General features: G+C 45.5%; 2 protein-coding genes across 2 annotated transcripts in view; one reads left to right on the top strand and one right to left on the bottom strand.

Moving 5' to 3' along the window:
• The window catches only part of RHOJ (ras homolog family member J), a 59,257-nt gene extending 50,422 nt beyond the window's left edge, over positions 1-8,835 (top strand). Inside the window, exon 5 of the mRNA XM_085315038.1 lies at positions 817-8,835. Coding sequence (XP_085171164.1) covers positions 817-963 — 147 coding nt within the window. The 3' untranslated portion in view covers positions 964-8,835. The remainder of the gene's footprint in view (positions 1-816) is intronic.
• A 5,070-nt stretch (positions 8,836-13,905) lies between these two features.
• On the bottom strand, positions 13,906-16,214 carry GPHB5 (glycoprotein hormone subunit beta 5). The gene is made up of 2 exons (XM_085314989.1): positions 16,011-16,214; positions 13,906-14,134 (listed from the first exon to the last, which is right to left on the bottom strand). The coding sequence occupies exons 1-2, from the start codon at positions 16,212-16,214 to the stop codon at positions 13,946-13,948; spliced, it is 393 nt and encodes a 130-aa protein (XP_085171115.1). The 3' UTR covers positions 13,906-13,945.
• Positions 16,215-17,329: the final 1,115 nt, after the last annotated feature.

Below are 17,329 nucleotides of genomic sequence, written 5' to 3'. Positions count from 1 at the left end.
ACATACCGAGTCCATCCCTGCCCATAGCAGAGGCTCTCCACTCCTGGCTATTCACTTTTAGGTGGTGAGAAAAGTGGGTGGAAAGGCAAACATTCAGTTTTGCTTATGCTGCTAAGAAATAGTGGCACTAACTGGCAACAGAGCATAAGAATGCTACAGCCCRTTTCTTACCTAAAGGGGACATTTGCATCAAAAGCATCTCATATCCTTATGTTTGATTTAACAGCTCCTAGGTGCATTTCCCCATGCCCGGTAGCAATAACACAGGGACAGAAGCATCCCTTACAAAAATACCGACAATTCGATTCTCATTACTACTCTCATTTATATCATTTCTTATTTATCTCAGCTGTCCAATTTACTCATTGCACATTGAGTAGCAGAGGCCTGTTCCAAGGCCTCTGTGCTACTACACCTTCCCTGCGGAGCAGGAGAAGAGCCAAGGGACTCAGCTAATGACCCGCTTTCCACCCACTCACAGTCAGCATCCTCCTGAAACCTGTTGCTATGTGGATAAGAAGCTGAGTTCTCAGCCCAGGGAGTGACTGGGGTGCAGCACATGCTCTYTAGAGGGTTGGATAGGGATTCCTGCTCCCCATTTTCCTCCTGTGAAGAGATATGGGTGTTGCAGTTCATCCTGCTCCCTCACTCGGGATGACCTGAGCCAGATATAAAACAGAACAAAGACCTGGACTCGTGTTTAGAGGTCTGGGCTGCCCTCCATGGCAGGCAGCGCGTGTACGGAGAAGGGTGCTGGAACAAGGCTATTCGTCTCTCCGAGCAGCGGGTACTCACGCTTTCTCTCTTCTCTTTAAGATYGGAGCACAGTGCTACCTGGAGTGCTCAGCCCTCACGCAGAAAGGCCTTAAAACTGTCTTCGACGAAGCGATCCTCACCATTTTCCACCCCAAAAAGAAGAAGAAGCGTTGCGCAAAGTGCCACAGCTGCTGCACCGTTGTGTGAAGTCACTCGGAAGGAAAAGCGAGACGAGTTCAATGAAACCAAGCAGGTTAGAAGGGCAATGAAGGTCACAYGCAACTGAAATGGGGAACATGACCAGAAAGGGGTCCTTTTTACCCAAAGAGGAGCCCTCCGTTCTGTGAAACCTCCAAGCTGTATCACACTAGGCCAATTTATGTCTATGTGCTTTCCTAATCCTCCAGAGCTGTACGCAGCCTGTCGCAGGCTGCACTGAGCCAATATAAACCAGGATGCCTGCTCCTGCTTGAGTCTTCACCTTAGGAATAAGGGGAAGGTGCTGTATGGAAAAAAAACACAGAATTAAAGGTGGTAAAGAAACAAGAGAAACTCTATTTGTGGCCTTAAACAAGGATTGATCAAAATTAGGAACTTAAAGTACTTACGAATTGAATCTGAATTGACTGAAAGCACATGGAGATCTGTAGATTTCTAATATGTAAGATATACACTATAGGTAGGATGTACTTTTAAATTACTTTTCTTATAAGACTCGCTAGTTCAGGATATACTTTAGTTTGTTCAATCTACATGAAAGTAAAGGTGGAGYGATTACAGTTTGTTTTCACTTAACAGTGAAATTTCACAGTGTCCGTATGTCGCTTCATCCAAGCTACCAAAATGGATCAACATTTACCTCCAGACTTAAGGAATGTTCATACAACAAAAAAAATGCAAATAACTGTAGTTTTACAGGCGAATGTTCAGGCTGAGCCATGTTTCCATAAGCTGAGAGAGGAAGACCACAGCTAGTGAAAACCTATTGCATTAACATACTGAAACAGAACTTCTGCCACCAAATAATRTTGTCCTAGACATGAAACACCAGTGTGGAAGAACCTCCGTTCTGCTCTAGGAACCAGAGAGAGTCGCATTGCAATGGCAACTGAAAATTTACTGTGTAGAGCAGCTGGATTTCCACATCTCACCCAGGAGACAAAAATAACAAAAACCAAAAAAGCCAAAGATCATGCTGATTTCAAGGGTTTTGAGGYGATCCGATTGCCTTCAATTCAAAACAAAACAAACAAAAAGCAGCTTTCTTGTAAAGTAAATTGACTCTAGTCCTTCCCACCTCATCTTCCCCCACCATTCGTTATTTCTTCTTTTGTTCCCATTCCTCCGTCTTGGTTACTATTTGAGAGGCAGGGCGGCGGGGGTCCCCAGCRGTGAATTACCGACCCAGCGCTCGCTCGCTCGGCGCAGTCAGCGCCTTCGGCAGGGCCCGGAACGAGCGCTGCGCGCGGGTGCGCACGAGGGGACACACAGGACGCGATGCCCGATCCGAGCTCCTCCTTTTACTCTAGCACAATTTTTCTTTATCGTGGGCACCAGTATAAACCAAATCAGACACCCCAAAATACTCCCAAGCAGACCCCARCACAGTCATGTTTTATGCCACTGTCTCGTCGCTGTTACCCAGCAGACTTTCCCTAACCACCTCTTCCCGCTGCACGCTAGCACGGATGAAAAGTCATGGTAAATCGAAGATATACAGAAGCGAGATTTCATTTACTGTTGGCATTCATTGTGCATATTCTACATCTAGTTTCATTACATCCTAGACGTTTTGCTTCAAATAGCTGGACCCGTAGAGCAGAGCTCAGAGTGAGGACAGGGCTGGAGTCAGGAGAAGGAGTTAATGTCGTGCCGCAGAGCCGCACTGCCGTCCCCACGCGCCGCAGCGAGTATTCACRCAGCCGGGACGCGGCAGCCAGCTCAACTATAACGAGTATAAAGAAATCAGAGGAGCATGAGGAAGACTAGGAGTGGACTAAATAAAAAAAAAATGTAAATAGGTAAAATGCTGATTTGCAACCTGACTACTGTTAAATCCACTGAAACAACAACAACAAAAAAAGCTTCCAGCAGATTTCAGAGAAAAGAGTCAGAGTTTCACTGTACTGCCATTTACTTCAGTGGAAATAAAACAGGACAAATATTTGTTGCATTTGATTCAGGTTGTTGTGGAGTGCTAGCACATATACAAGTCTCTGGGTAAAGTAAGTGAAGCCTGTTTTAGCTGAAGTGCAATGAAAACGCTCAGGTTGGAGCTGATGGATATTCTTAGAGCTTCACAAAATGAAGAGGAAATAAAAATCGAGACTGACAGCTGAGCTTATAAAATAATGAGCACATTGAAAAAGTGCAATATAGCAATCCCRGCATGCATCAGAGAAAGCCACAAATAATCAAATGACATTTTTGTGTGCCGCCTAGTATCACGGGTGCCTATTAATACTAATGGTATGGCATAGGATAGGCACATTAAATCAGAAATGAACTAGGCAGTTATAGCATTAATATAACTGCATTAGTTTGAGGAAAATTAGTGAAAAAACACACTGTGATGTAGAAGCTAAAATGCTACCATCCTAATATATTAAGCTACAGAACCCTGAACGAATCACTGCATAGCTTTGAAAGCAGATAGAAAAGTATTATTATGCATACATAATGTTAAGGCAAAGCAGGCTTTTCCCTGCACTTACAAAGTCAAGCGTATCAAGTATGTGAGGCAGTAAAACTGCAAGTTTTTCGAGTCGATGGTGACCAAAATTTGACATTTGGGCGCTGCAAGGGTGTGTGGTTAAAATCCACTGAGAAACAGCCTCTGCACTCCATTTATTTTTAATTTTGCTGCCAACAGAAATAAATGTTTTAAAAATGGACATCATTAATGCAGGTCCCCCAAACGTTATTCTGGTGTTCGGCTACGTACACACACTTATCCATGCAACGTGGCATTTATTCAAGGATCTGCCCTTTTACACTGTTGTCTTGGGAAGGGAGAAATAGCACAGGCTAATAGGCTTTAGAAATATATTGTAAGCAGACTTACGGAGACTCATTGACTATCTGGCAGATCATACCTAATACCTTTTCTAAGAACCAACAGATGGTGTGCGAACAGGCAGCAAAGCTTATTTTCAAAAATATCAAAACAGCAGGCACAGTGCAAGCACAGGCATAAGGCAAGATGGAGAAACTTCAAGTTATTTTTAAGCACCTTTAGTAACAAGAAAATCAGTAAATGTTTGCCAGGTGAAAGGAGCTGGGTTTTCTCACTGTGAGGTTAGCTGGAAATCAGACCCTGATTCCATCTTCAAAGGAACAGAGTTAGAGTTGTAAAGGGTATAAACCCTTCCAGGAACCTATCTGGCAATGTCTCCTTAATGCAACCAATGTCAAAGCCTTTCGTGACAGGGCTGCCTACCATTCATAACTTAAAAAATAATAATAATCCSCTAGAGCCTAGAAAATCCATCTCCCTTGGCCGCTTCTGAAACCTTAATGCTCTATCAGGATTTGTTAGCCTTAATTAGGAGTTTCAAATAGATGGAGATCCAAAAAGGTTTTCATACAGACTCCCGCATGGAATACCAACACATTGGAGATTGGTTATTGCACTAAAACAGCCTACAGAAATCACTCCCCACTGGATCATTGTGAAAACACCACTTGTGCCATATCACCGCTTCTTGACCTGAACGACAGTCCACAAAGACCTCCACAGTTCACTGTGCCTCCCAGGGCTCAGGAAAGATTGGGAGAGCATAGAAACAAGGATCCAGCCCTACAGAGGTCCATCAAGGACCATTTGCTCAAGCAGGTATAGACCCCATGTACATGCATCCTCCAGGTGCAGCAGGGAGCAGTCTTCAAGCTGAGAAGCTCACCTTGGTTGTCCAAGGTGGCAAACCCTCTCAGATCCTCTCTCTCTGCCCTTTAAATACCCACTGTCACTGTAGCACATAGCTCCTGAAGAACAGTCTATCACATAGAACTAAAGGAATCAAGGAACTAAATGCTTTTGTATCCCACTGCTTGAACTAAGCCGACTTCAGTGACACTGGCATGAGGCGAATCTTTCCACTGATGTACACAAGCGCTGGACCTGATGCTGACTTTCTGCACCATTAATAAGCCAGGAGAGAGCCTGACGCAAAGGGTTAGCACAGCCAAGATAGGAACATCCTGTTGCTGCCAGAACTGCAGAAATCCTGTGGAGGCCAGCAAGACAACCAAAACAATCATTTCAACAGCATTCATCGATATTTCTCACTTTTTTTTTCTCTTTTAAAGCACTGAGCACAGCTTCAGTTGAAAATAAACAAAGACTTAAATATAGCACTACATCTTAATGTGTAATAAAATTATTTTGAAGACATTTATTAAGGAACCAGATTATGGCAGCCTTCCCCATACTGCAGAGAATCTTGCTTTGCAAGGAATTATCTCCAACCTCCTCATGACTCCAACAATCCCACTGGCGCCAAGTAAAATTAGGGAGCCTGAACAGGGCCTCTGGTGATCCGTCCATGTACTTAGTCTGCAACAAAATCTCTTCTAGCCCCTTTAGTGACAATGCTGAGCTGCRTCCCCCAAAAGAGCAGTGATTTCCCATTCCCAGCATGCTGTACAAATCACCTGGCATTCCCAGCACCACAATCTGTCAGATATCTGCAAACTCTAAAGCAGCATAGTGGAGAAGAAACAAGTGATGAACTGGGAAAGAAGTCAAGCCTTGAGCATGTCACCACCCAAACCAAGTGCAATTCCCCAGAAACAATCATTGCAATACAACTCCAGGCAAGGAGCTAAACCCCACACACACCTCGGGGATAGGCAAATCTCTGCCATATGCACAGGGGAAGTTTCACACCTGGCAATTGTCTGTTGATGAAGATGTATGGGCTTCATTTCCCATTGAATGAAAGCTGTCAAGATCTCATGCAAGATACTGTTCCATGATTCCAGAGATACAASTTGAGAAGCCTTTGAAGGAGCTTGGAAAAGGTTGCAGAAATGCTTGCAAATAATTTCTACCACTGTCTCCCCTCATCACACCCAGGCTTGTACGTAGCAAGCAACACAGTGGCCAATTACACTGACAGTGTGTGTCTAGCAGGTGTGTTTTCACTGAGCAAGCTGCTGCTTTCTAACAAAAATGGCATGAAAGATGCCTCCTTGCTTATGTAGCTTTTTTGTTGCATGTAGCTCATGCCCTCTTTTTCAGCTTTATTTCCACACGGTAAGCACATCTTCATTCCCAGTATTGAAACTTCATCCGTATTAAAACTAAATTGTAATGGAATCAGTTCATCTCAAGCTGAGTTTGTTTGAAAGCTCATTTGCTTTCTCCACCAAAGCAATGCAACATATGCTGATGTTGGCCCACGGACCATTTGTTCAATAAATAGGTAGAATACAGGAATAAGGCTGCACATTCTTTGCTCTCTGTATTTTCTTTTTCCCTAAAGAGAATTTGTAATACGTTTCATGSTGCTTAAAGAAAGAAACCGGAAAATAACAGAAGGTTTTCTTGGTTTACAACTCTAGCAGGAATGGAGGAGCGTCTGCTGTGTCAGAGCAACCTATTGCAGATGATTTCTAGACACATTTTTATTCCATGTAAAAATGAAGACAAAATCCTTATAATAAATACTAACTTCCCTTGTAGGGAATAAAGGCCCTCTGAAGGTAGGAAAAAAGTCTCCCACTGATTTCAGTAATGGCTTGTGATCTAAATTCTACTCACCTAGCAAAACAAGACATGAACAGAAACATTTTTGCATCAAGAAGGTGGAGCAAAAGCACTGATGAGGAGTAATGAATGCAACAGCAAAATAGCATCTATGCTCCTGCTTTGGGGGACTGCCATAAAATCAGTGCCCAGAGCCACAGTCAGTCAGTTTGATCCTAAAAGTTAAATTTAATTTTAAGATATTAAGGGGACTCTCATAACTATCATGAAAAAAAACTTTAAATTCTACTTTGTAGTTTCAGTTAAAACTTTCAGAAACAGGAACAAAGATATATTTTTCCTGGGCAAGTCTAGGAATCCCAACGCAATAGTGAAAAGAATCAGAACATGAACCTCATAACTGGAAAATGAGCTCACAAAGACACACATCACAGAGAAATAACCAAAAATTGTATGAATTCCTGTCAATGGCAGAAAATCTCTTTCACTTTGAAACTATCTGTTAACAAGACTAGACTCTGAGGATGATCTCTCCTCTCTTCTGGAATGTACAGACCATAATGCAGTGTCTGGCTGCCTCTTCTAGCTATAATTTTAGGGCAACATTTCTAAAAATGCTGTATGTTGGCTTCATTTTGATTCTCATGGAGACAATGGAAAATTTTGATGGGGTCCACGTGTGACTAATGTGGAAAGYATTTGAGAATTTCTTTGTTAAGTTTCCTCCTCTTCTGCCCTATTATTCTGGCTGTCCAAGCTCTGAGCATTGAGCCAGCTCCAAGAATGTTTTATACCTTTTGGCTGCCGRTTGTTGACTTCCAGCAGACGTTAGGCATCTGGAGACTTCGCTGATCTGAGCTTTATCTCGGGCTTTGGAGAMTGGATTTGTAAGTTCTGGTTCCAACCACTACTGAGGCTGAAGATGAAAACAATTATACTAACAGTGTAATATTCAAAGAGGAACAGGCATCTCTTCCGAGTTTGACACCGTATCGGTGTCACTTAATTTCATCTCATCCCATGTGGAATGGCAGCATTCAGGATGCCAGATCTAAATTTGTATTTGATTTTTGACAAGTATCAGTTTGAGCTCCCACTAATACCAGCTCTGATGAATTTGGAGTCAACAGCTGTCACCAGTCTACGGTATCCAGGTATCCAAACACAACAGCTAACAGTACTGAAAGCGCATAGAAATTTTTGCCTGAAGTCTATCAAAGCAGTCGGGGTTTAAGCCGTATCTGTAGCAGGCCTCTCCTCGCGGCTCTCCCAGCACCTCTCTGAAACAGCATTACAGACCTGGCAGGCACAGAACTGCTCTAGCCCGTGTGGGTATCGGGCAAGTGGGGCAAACGAGACCAAGCTTTCCCCAAACTTGTAAATATTAACTCATTAATAAGCAATAACAYGAAACTATGCAAAAGAGGAAAGATGCTGGCAACGTCTTCTTTGCTCATGAGCAGAAGTGACCTCGGGTGGGCGAGCCTCGGTGGGCAGGTGGGAACTGCTGCAGAGCAGGGCGCAGCGCGGCCGCCGCGCTGCCCCGCCGGGACGGAGCTGCCCCCGTGGAGTCACGCCGGGATGCCCGGGGCTCGGCAGCACCTTGCAGACTGGGAGGGCACCAAGGAGGGAGGCTGCCAGCGAGGAGCAGGGAGGCGGACCTCCACTGGTCGCCAAGTGCAAGGATAACTGAATCCAGTTTTACCTGTTATGATGTTGATGCACTTGTTAAATACAAGCATTTCACCGCAAAGGGACTCCCTGCTTCCCTGAGAACACAAAGACRAGAAAATTTCTTTCTTTTCTTTTTTTCCTAGTATTTCAACAGTACTTAATTAACCGTGAAACAAGTAATCCTAATGGAGTTTGTTTGCGAAGCAAATGTCATGACCTCAGCACACATCAGGACCTAACATATCATCAGTTAGTTCTTACCAGGTTAAGAAGAGAGTCATTTACTTCAGTTCATAAGAGCAATTAAATTTTTCCTCTCAAAAATTTTAACGTGCAATATTTCTGGAATATGGGGCTGATGAAACCAAAGGATTAGTACTAGAAAGTTGTGCCTGACCTTTGAGTGGCATGTGTTTTTTTTTTCTTAAGATGAACCAAATCTTCAAAATTCACATCAAAGCAATAAAATTTCAAACCACAGAATCACAGTTTTCCAGCAATTATGTTTTTCTATTAAAAAAAAAATCATGTAAACGGTATTAGTTTTCTATTTACAGCACATGATTCTGTACTCTTTTGCTTATCCTCTTTTAAACATGTAATTATTGTATATTATAACTGCACATTAATATCCTCTATTGTACATAGTTTATTTTAACAAAATAAATGTGTTACTAAGTATTTTGACAGCATCATTTGGAGAAGGTGTGCTGCTCTATTTATTTGCCGAGATGCGAATCGCTTACGTCTTGCAAGACATTTCATCTAGGAAAAACAGGCACAAACACGTTGGATTGCTTTGGGATAGTCCGGGAACCATCTGCACCTTCCAGCATCCCCTGAACAACGTGAGAAGTTGAACAAGAGGTGACAATGTAGAGGTCTGCTCAGGCTCAGATGTGCTCCTACAGGGAAACTGCTGCTTAGCCAAATCCTCCACAGCCCAGAAACACGGGAACGTGGAATCGCGGGGACCTGGCGGTGCAGTTCCCTCTGGGCACTCAGCCTACGGCCCACTCGTGTCCCAGGGGGTCCATCAACGCATGCTTGGAGAACTTTAGTCTCCACTCTCCAATAGCATTAAGATAGTTGGTTTGTTGTTCCTTCAGATACAACATCGCCCTTTATTAAAAAAAAGGGGGGGGGGAGGTACTGAGCATTACTGGCTGAGGTCTCCAGCTGATATCACAGCTCTGTAAAAAGATTTTTTTTTTTGAGTGAATATTTAAAGGCTTTTAGAGAGGAGCCAGTTTGAGGCAGCCTAGGAGACACTGGAGCTCTCTTGGTAAAGCAGTTAGGGAAAGCATTAGCCCAAGCACTAGAAGTTTTGCAGGTAGTTTGTTACTCACTGACAAACCTTACACRTGAGTAATAAAACCCTCCAACACTTACTGATAGCGAGGAGGCTGATGWGTTATGTAACCTTCAGCCTGGCAGGCAGGGCAGGGGGAGGCTGGAAAGGAAGTGAAATGCTTGAAGGGCTAAAGAAATGACATGAGAAAAGACAGTCCTGAAGTGCTGGACTGGAATCAAGAATAYGACTGGCTCTGTTCAAAACAGAGATCTTGGGTTTGTTTTTTGGTTTTTTTTTTTTTGTTTTTTTTTTTTTAAGGGGGAAAAAAGTTGCCTTTGTTACTCAGCTTTTCCCTTCCACTGATTTCAAGGCCAGAAGTAATCATATCGACTGGTTAGTCTGGTCTTCAGATTAAGACCATAAATTCCATCATTGCAGAATGGAGCCCCTAATGCTGACTAGGATAAAGGAAACTTCATCAGAGAGAGGCTCTCTTCAGACGTGCCAGGCTCCCCCAGCTCGTGAACCTCKGCAGGCTTAGTCAGCCTCTCCTAGGGGAGCTTGTTGTTCTCAGAGCAAAGGGCTGCAAAAGTCTGTTCCTGAAAAAATAAAGGCATTGCAGCCCAATTCCCCAGCTACTATAAACGAATACATCCCGGGAGGAGTCAGAACTACTCACAAAAGCAGAGCGTGCGGCCTAGAATGAACTTTATTTACCTACCCCTGGAGGAAGCTGGCACTAGTCAMCAGACTTATTAAGGCCAGATCACATCCTGGAAGAAGCAGCGTGAAGGACAGGTACATCTGTGGTTAATAACTAGGTGCCAAGTGCATCCTCCAGAGCCGAAAGTCCCTAAACCGCTGCCTGCTAAAGCCGAGTGGCTATGACTTGGSAAGGACACCTCTGCACAGGCTCTGCTGCCTACCCATTTCCTTGAGCATCTGCTACTAGCCGCTGTCTGGGACAGGATACTGAGCTAGACGGCCCTTTGCTCTGACCCAGTACGACAGTTCCTATGTTTTTACGGGAGTACAACGAGAACGGGAGGGAGCTGCCTATCCCACCCTCCGAAAGGCAAGCCAGTGAATGCAGGAAACACTTGTCCAGAGCCTCTTCCTGCCCTCCCTRTCACTGCAAGTAATTCGCCTTTGAAGACAAGGTGAAATACGCTCCTGGCTGATTTCTGACACGCTCAGCCTGGCTGAATGCAACATCTGCTGAAAAGGAAGAGGAGGAGTTGAACCTTAAGACCCAGTGGACCTCCAGTGGGAGTGAAAGCCCTATCATCATTTCCAGCATCCAGAAGAGAAGGAGAGGCATGAAGAAATCCACCGATTTGCTACTGCTTATCCGGATGGTTACGGCAGAGCCAAGACCTGAGTTTGAGTCACTCAACCCTTCTCCATATCTGCACCTTCCCCTTTCCAAACAGGTAGACATATGTCTCCCCACTTTCACAGAAAGCCACTTGCTGCAACAAGTATTTCAAGCCAGCGGTTGCAGGTCTGTGAGTGGTTCAACAGCAAGGCTTCGTGAAGCAGGCAGAGCCTCTCTAGTCCCTGCTTTGCAAAGACAATTCTCCCAGGGAAGTCAAGTTCCCCTTATACATCTAGAGTAAAATTTCTTTCGCTTGTTTTTGGGTAGTAAAAGTGGAGCCAGATTAAGTGTGTAAGGGTAAATTGCACTTTTAAGAGGTTCATGTTGCAATTTGTTAGGACTCTTGATTGGTGCTTGTGGTTGGTGTCCAGGTGAATGTGATAACTAATGTGCCACAAAAACAGCACTGGAGGTTTCCTTGGGAGAGGTAATATTTAAGGTTTGATTGCTTCTGTGACAAATGCTCCTTGCAAATTTGTGCAACACAGAAGGAAGGGCCGTTCAATTGCTTGGATAGGTGGGAAGGTGAGGTTTAAATCAGCGGCATTCAGGAGCCCCCTGAAGAGACGAAGGCAGCCTCAAAAGGAGTCTTCCTGCCCCTTGGACCACATGGGCTATTTTGATTGCCCACAAATTTTAACTTGGACATAACATCATAGCTGCAGCATAAAAGAATGCGGAAGCCAGAAGACTTCAGGTGCTGAAATTGGTGGGAATTTAACAGAATGACTCTGTAGGGTAAAATCTTCTGAAAAGACCCTCTATTTGCAAATTAGTAGCAGCAGGAATGAAGTTGGGTCCTGAAACTTAATGTGGTGCGCTCTACTTGTAGGAATCCAGTARAGCTCAATGAAGAGGGATGTTAAGTGAAATGGGCTGGTGGTCCCTGGCATTTGCTGTACTTCTGCCACCCACAGCAAACCAGCAGCAGCTCCATTCACTTTTGCTCTTCTCCTTAAAAGATCATGTAGAAGTGTTAGCCTGGTTTCAGGCAATGTCTTCTTCCCACTCCTCCTCCTCCTCCCAGTCTGGGTGTTGCCACATCAGTCAAAACCTTCCTTCACACCCGGCAGTGTTTTCTTCTAGACCCTGGACAAGTTTCTACTGCCTTGCTGTATCTGGGTACAGCCCATATTTCCTGCTGGCTGCAAAGGAAGGAAGTTTGCCACTTTCTAACCCTACTCCTAGTCCTGGGACCACAGCACAGTTGGACTCTGTGAAGGAAATTCAGTGAAGGAAATGACTTCACATCAGCATCGAGGAGATATTTTGCAGGTGTTCACGTCTCTAGCAAAGAGTTTGTAGCAGCTTATACGTATTCCGAGTGAGAAGCCTCTATACATAAATAAAGAGGGACACATTGCTTTAAATTGCTCTCTTACTATGATTTTGGGGTTTATTAAGGACACAGAAAATAATTTGCAGGTTTCCAATGATAGCTGTGATTCCAGTAAGAACAATAACAGACTGGAGAGATTGAGAGAGACAACYTGACACAAAATGCGAGGACTTTTAAAAAGGTGCTTTGAATCACCATCAGCRGAAAACTGCTACTGCTGCTGCTTAATACAGCAGCTTCCATCCAGGAACTCCAAAATCACCTCCTTCCTACCCAGCCACAGAGGAGCTTTCACAATTCCACAGCCAAAAAAGTTACAGCAACTAAAACTAAACTTCAACTAAATTTTCAAGGATGCATCCCTGGAAACCAAGGAGATTACTTCAGAGGAAAAGGTACTTAATCAGGTGGAAATGCAGGTGTTGATACTGTTTGAGCAGGAACCCCCTCCTCACAGCTATCTGAGAAGCTGTCTTTGTGTTACAGGCTGCTCAGAGCCTTCCTTATTTGGCAAAATTTTCGTGATTTCCTAAAATTCCCACATTGTTCAGGAGAGAGAAATCAGGGATGAGCAAGGATCTGTCCTCCTCCACCTGGGAACTGGGGGACAAGGCACTTACGCGGCTGTGGTCACTGGGGAACCATCATAGMAGCTCCCACGTGTCCCCTAGTTTATAAATAGCGGGTCTGGGAAGGTGTGAACCATCCTTCAACCTGTCTGCTGTCTTCCCTGTCCTGGGACTGTCAAACACACAACTCCTGAGGGCATTTCTGGCTCTTGTCTGGCTCTCAGCGCATGTTTCCTTCTGAAGAGCAGGCGTCCATGGAGCTGAGCAGCACAGGGAAGTGTGGAAACATCCTACATGTCCCCCTTTTTCCTGACMCCTCAGCCAGGCCTCACTGAAGCCCAACCATGGCTGCTGCAGTTTGGATCGATCCCCSTTTAGCTCTAGAAATGGTCGAGAGAGACCATTCCGCAGGCTGTGCAGAGTCTCTAATTTTACATGAAGTCAGATGCTCTCTAATCCCTAGACAGAAGCAGGACGAGAAGAAAAGTAGTTTTGATTTTACAGACTTAATGCATTTCTCTCTTTTTTAAGGAATCTTCTCTTGTAAGACACAAATTTTTCAACATAATAGCTCCAATTAAATCACTGAAATGTGCTTAACTGCAAGTCCACAGATACTAAGAAAAACACTTGATCATGAGCTTAAGAACCTAAGCCTGAATCGAGGCTTAGGTTGCATTCATCCTAATTTCAAGGCTGTGATTTCAATACCCAATTTCCATTTCATTGGCCTTAAGGCCTTTTCTTTGATGGCTACTRACAGATTAAGAAGAAGTGATAGGGAGCGGGGAACGCTGCTTTTCACATTCACATTCCTGGAAAGGTGTTAAAAACTGAAAGGAACGAAGAGGTTGTTACACAGACCGTAAGGCCTTTGTACCTCATTTCCACCTCTCTGTGACTGGCTAGACTATGTGCATTTTGTGCCTGAAGAAAAGTCACATATTGCAAAATGCCTGTAAGGAAAGGAAACTGAAATGCATTCTTTTTTTTTTTTTCCAAAGGATTTGCTGTTGCAAGCCTGTATACTACACCCCTACATCAGCAATGCTTTAAACAGCAGGAAAGGGAGAAGCAAGTAAGCCTCATCTGCCCCAAAAAGTCAGCAATTAGGAGCGTTAGATTTATGGATCAGATTCTGGACTGGCTTACACCCTCTGTAATGCAGGGGTATAAAGCCAGGGAAGAATTTGGTCCGTCCTAGCCAGACCTGGGAAAGGAGAGCTCAGGCGGTCTCGCATTCAGTAGTTGCTGTGGAACAGACGTCGCAGTCGCAGCGGATGGCCACTGGGTACGTGTAAAACGGGTCCACGTTGGGGGCACATTTAGGCAGCTTCACTGTCACCATCTTGGTCTCGTTGTAGGTGCAAACACGATGGTAAGCCTCAATGTAAGGTGGCTCCAGGACTGGCTTCTGCAGAGAAACGTGACATCAGGCAAGAAGGAAGAAAAAACATCCAGTGTCTCAGTACCTTGAAGGCGATTCAGTACAAACACAGGAGCCACCAGCTCAAAATGGAAAAGATTATGGAAACAGTTCTTACGTTGTACCCTTAAACACCTGCTTCTTGAGACCCTGCCACCAGGGGAGTGGGTGTACGTGCATGCGCATGCTTGTTTAAAGCATCAAGTTCCAATCAAGGCTGCCTGAAGGAAGACAAAAGCCTAGCCAAAAAGCTGGGGTTTAGCAGAATACTAGTGTTTCGACCAAATGCACACGCTTGCCAAAAGCAGCTGCTTCCTTCCAAAAGCATTGACTTCCCACCAAAGAGAACGCTTGCAGCTGGAAACCCTTCTGCTTGTACAGGCTGCCCCGACAAGCGGTGCGTCCAGGTGCCAAATGGCTGGGGCTCTTCTGCCAGGCCAGTCTTCCCAGTCAGACCGCACGTCCCACTGGGAATGCACGCAAACAGTACCAGCAGCGAAGGCAGCAGTTTGACCTTAGGCAGCAGGAGAAAACAGGAGCCTGAAGGCCCTGAAACCCACACTCCCGTGCATTAGCACAGCGGCATTACTTCTCGTGAAAAGTGAGTTTTTGCTTGACAAAAGCCCCCCTTTCTCCAAAAACTCCAAGGAGGGGCAAGACAGACAGGAATGGGAGCCGCTATAATCCTTTCCCTTGCGCAGATGTGGAACAGCATAAGGTAACACAGCCAGGAGGTGTCATAATTTTTTTTCCCACTCTGTGCTGTGTAAAGGGCCTACCCTGGGGACAGAGAACAAGGATGGAGGGAAAAAATAGAGGCAATGTCCCAGCAGAGAGCTAWCCAGACACCCTTCCTCTTACCAACCCCCCATCCGCACACATCACAGCCCTTTCTGGAGGGTGAGAGCTGGCACACAGGCCACAACTCCTCCTCCTCCTCTGCTCAACTACGGAGAGCCCCTGCCTTTATGTGGGCAAAATCCCTCCGGAGTCGCTGCGAGTTTCCCTGAATACATCAGTCTGGGTCAGGCCCCCTGAGCGTTTCAGTGAAAGACAGACAAAGCGACTCAGAAACTTGTTCTCTGAAGCGTGTGCAGACTTACTCATGCTCTTTCTTGCTCCTTTTCCTCACYCCGAAACTAGCTGCTTTGTGTTTATACAGGGCTGTGATTTAAAACAGGGCCAAATTAGAAACCAGACATTATCTTTGGGATTTGCTTTTCAGAACAAAATATATTACCCATCAATTGGGAGCTCCATCTTAATCTCAAAGGAATTTTCTTCCAGTAAAGTAATAAAGGCCTCCTCTCCTTAAGTGTTTAAGCTGTAAGAGGCTTTCAAATTGCATAATAAGAGTATTACATAAGCGCTTCTTTAATATTGCCACATGATGCACATCCTTCTCCGAGAAGTGGAAGTCAGGAGGCAGGGACGTACAGAAAAGTGCTCAGCCGCTGGCAGCAGCAATGAGGTGGTCACCAAGAGGGACACGGCCCTCATCTTCGTTCGCACCTCTGGAGAGCCCCACATCCTCTCACCATTACTGCTGTTCGTGATTGCCACAGCTGCAGCTCTGGGATGTGAAACCAGGTCCCATCTCACCCCCAGGTGCTGCACACACATGCATGGGGCAGACAGTGGGTCCCTGGAGAAGTTCTCTGGAGGAACAGGGATGTGGCAGTTACCCAGCGGGGTGCCGAGGAAGCCTGTGACAGAGCCAGGAACCCAACAAGGGAGCAGAGCCCTGCCACAGGGCCACCTTCCCAGCTGCTTCATAGGTAGCTGCAAGTTTTAAGGGATATCGCTCCCCACAGGAGTTAGTGTCAACTGCCACCCTCACCCCCACGTCCTGGGCAATCCTCACCTCCCACGTGTGGCAGCGGCCCCAGCAAGCGTCCGTGGTGATGCGCAGCCCCTTGCAGCCAGGCTTCTTGGCCAGGAAGGTGAACTCCCGCACAGCACAGCCGATGAACGTGCGCAGGTTGATGCCAGAGGTCCTCAGGGCACTGAGGCAGCCCACCAGCAGCAGGAGAGGCAGAGCACCCATGACCACATGCTGGAGCTTCATCCTGAGGCAGAAAGGAGGCAAGCGGGGAGTTGTGAGAGGTGGCATCTCTTTGCCCAGGAGAGGGGCACATGTAAGAACAAGGGGTCACCTACTCCCAACAGGTCTTAGTGAGAAGGTCTGTAAGSGAAAGCAGCATCCTGCAGGCTCTGCCCACAGGGCAGTGGGGTTTGCACAGAGGCGAGAAAGCCACTTGCAGACAGATTCTGCAAGTTTACTGCACAACACATGCCTTCCTCCAGTCCCACGTGGGTTGTCCTGAGCTCTGGTTGGCCTCTCTGAGTCAGCACACCTTGTTGGTCTCTGTCAGGACTGGCCCAGGTAGGGGCAGCCTGGAGGGCATCACGCACACTTGCGGGGAGCTGGTAGRTTCCCTATTTTGCCACACAAGGAGAAAGAAGCTGCAGCTCCGTCCATTTAGCAGCATTAGGCCTGAAGATATCAGCTGCACTTTGATGAGGGCATCTAATCCTGGATTTCTMCCACTTACCTTTTAACCTAAATTAGGAGCCAGCTACCACTGAGTTCACACTGTAATCTCTGGAGAGAGATAAGCACCTCCAAAGACTGATTCTGATACTGAAGTTACCATTTCCAATACCTTGAGTACTAGACTGATGCTGGGTCATTTCCAGGGCTGCAGCCAGAGAGGTGAAAGCAATGTCAAGTTTCTCTCTGGCACACACCACCCTYCCAGCAGGCTCAGACCCAGCCACAGCTGCTAAGCCATGAATGGAGCCAGTTAGACAAGGAGAGACATGGCCAAGATGACCAGAAAGGGTTTAAATTTCTCACACTTTCAAGCAGTCCACCACCGGCCAAGTCCCTCCGATATTTGCTGTCTTTCTATTTTAAACCTTTGATGAAGAAGGCAACTAGTGTCTCTGGCACAACTTTCTCTGTCAAAAGAAAAGAGACGGAAAGTAACTGAAGCCCTAAGCCACAAGATCACTCTACACCTCACATATTTGCATGGCATTTAAAAAGGTCCATATAGAAACCCCAGACTTGACATTTAACTTGGAGAGATCAGCTACTGAATTTGGCACATAAACTTCTGTGCTTTGGGCTGTGTTCTTAGTTGATAGGTTTAAGTCAAATGAGCTTAGCCCCCCTTT

Source organism: Rhea americana, unplaced genomic scaffold, assembly GCF_003343005.1.
Source record: "Rhea americana isolate MKP2758 unplaced genomic scaffold, rheAme1 scaffold_42, whole genome shotgun sequence".
Classification (NCBI taxonomy): domain Eukaryota; kingdom Metazoa; phylum Chordata; class Aves; order Rheiformes; family Rheidae; genus Rhea; species Rhea americana.
The sequence above is the reverse complement of the archived record's forward strand: the minus strand, read 5'-3'. Positions and strand labels throughout refer to the sequence as shown.

Coding starts and splice junctions, on each gene's coding strand:
- GPHB5 (XM_085314989.1), bottom strand. CDS start 16,214: ATGAAGCTCCAGCATGTGGTCATGGGTGCTCTGCCTCTCCTGCTGCTG. Junction 14,135..16,010: donor GCCGCTGCCACACGTGGGAG/GTGAGGATTGCC, acceptor GTTTCTCTGCAG/AAGCCAGTCCTGGAGCCACC.